Source organism: Cygnus olor, unplaced genomic scaffold, assembly GCF_009769625.2.
Source record: "Cygnus olor isolate bCygOlo1 unplaced genomic scaffold, bCygOlo1.pri.v2 scaffold_78_ctg1, whole genome shotgun sequence".
NCBI classification, from domain to species: Eukaryota; Metazoa; Chordata; class Aves; order Anseriformes; family Anatidae; genus Cygnus; species Cygnus olor.
In genome coordinates, this window is record NW_024429178.1 from 212415 (window position 1) to 214107 (window position 1693).

Here is a 1693-nt window from a genome sequence, read left to right on the forward strand (position 1 = left end):
TCATAATTGACATAATGTATTACATGCAAAATGAGAGGGGCAATGCACTGACTCGTAAACACATCCAGTTATCTGTTTCAACAGGGTATGCTTGAGCTCCTGGTTCCTCATGCTGTAGATGAGGGGGTTCACTGCTGGAGGCACCACCGAGTACAGAACTGCCACCACCAGGTCCAGGGATGGGGAAGAGATGGAGGGGGGCTTCAGGTAGGCAAACATGATGGTGCTGACAAACAGGGAGACCACGGCCAGGTGAGGGAGGCACGTGGATAAGGCTTTGTGCCGGCCCTGCTCAGAGGGCATCCTCAGCACTGCCCTGAAGATCTGCACATAGGACAGCACAATGTAAATAAAACAAACAAATACTAAGGAAAGAGTAAAGACAAGTGCCCCAACTTCCCTGAGGTAGGCATCTGAGCAGGAGAGCTTGAGGATCTGGGGGATCTCACAGAAGAACTGGTCCACAGCATTGCCTTGGCAGAGGGGCAGGGAAAATGTAGAGGCCGTGTGCAGGACAGCATTGAGAAAGCCACTGCCCCAGGCAGCTGCTGCCATCTGGGCACAAGCTCTGCTGCCCACGAGGCTCCCGTAGTGCAGGGGCATGCAGATGGCAACGTAGCGGTCGTAGGCCATGACAGTGAGAAGGGAATATTCTGCTGACATCAAAAATACAAACAGAAAGACCTGTGCAGCACACCCTTGATAGGAGATGGCCCTGGTGTCCCAGAGGGCATTGGCCATGGCTTTGGGGAGAGTGGTGGAGATGCAGCCCAGGTCGAGGAGGGCCAGGTTGAGGAGGAAGAAGTACATGGGGGTGTGGAGGCGGTGGTGGCAGGCTACGGCGGTGAGGATGAGGCCATTGCCCAGGAGGGCAGCCAGGTAGATGCCCAGGAAGAGCCCGAAGTGCAGGAGCTGCAGCTCGCGCGTGTCTGCGAATGCCAGCAGGAGGAACGCACTGATGGAGCTGCTGTTAGCCATTTCCTGACTTTGGACACAGCTGTCTGTTGGAGAGGATAAGGCAGAAAAAGGTTAGAACAGACTTCTCAGAGGAAAACCTGTTGCAAGTCTTAGAGCACCCTCAGCCCAAGCCTCTCTCTTTGCAGGAGAACCTTTCTGCAGCTCTCCTGCTTGAGCTGCGGCTGGCGCTGCCTGAGAGTGGCACTGGGAGCAGGGGCTGCTGTGGGCTCCAGAGGAGTCCTTCCTGCTGAGAAGATGGGGGAACTCAAGTTCAGACCACTTATGAGATCCATAAACTTTGCAGTTGTTTTCCAGAGAACACATCCAACCACAGTGTAGAGCAAGGCAAATATTCTTATGCTTAGGACAATGATCACACTCTTGTTTTTCCAAATAAGTGGCAACAGCTTAAAGCAGGGAAGCCCCTGTCCCAGTGCAGATGGACAGAATCCTCACCTTGTTTTCAGGAGTCTCAGCAGGATCTCAGCTCCTCCCTCCTAACCAGGGCTGCAGAGGCCTCACTCCAGCTGCCCACAGACAGCCATCCAGCAGCACGGACATGGCCTTAGCACGGGGGCGTCACCTCCTTGGGGCACCTGGATAACACAAGGATGGCACGAGAGAGCAGCATCCTGCTGGAGAGCAGCCTGAAAACCAGGAGAATGCCCCACAGAGAGAGTTATGTTAAAGCTGCAGTGTGCCAGCATCCCAGCTGCATCCCCTGCAGTGTCTGCAG

At 54.6% G+C, this 1693-nt stretch overlaps 1 protein-coding gene across 1 annotated transcript; it reads right to left on the minus strand.

The window, feature by feature from the left end:
* On the minus strand, positions 1–978 carry LOC121063395 (olfactory receptor 14J1-like). The gene has a single exon (XM_040543818.1). The coding sequence runs from the start codon at positions 976–978 to the stop codon at positions 1–3; it is 978 nt and encodes a 325-aa protein (XP_040399752.1).
* Between the last annotated feature and the right edge of the window lie 715 nt (positions 979–1693).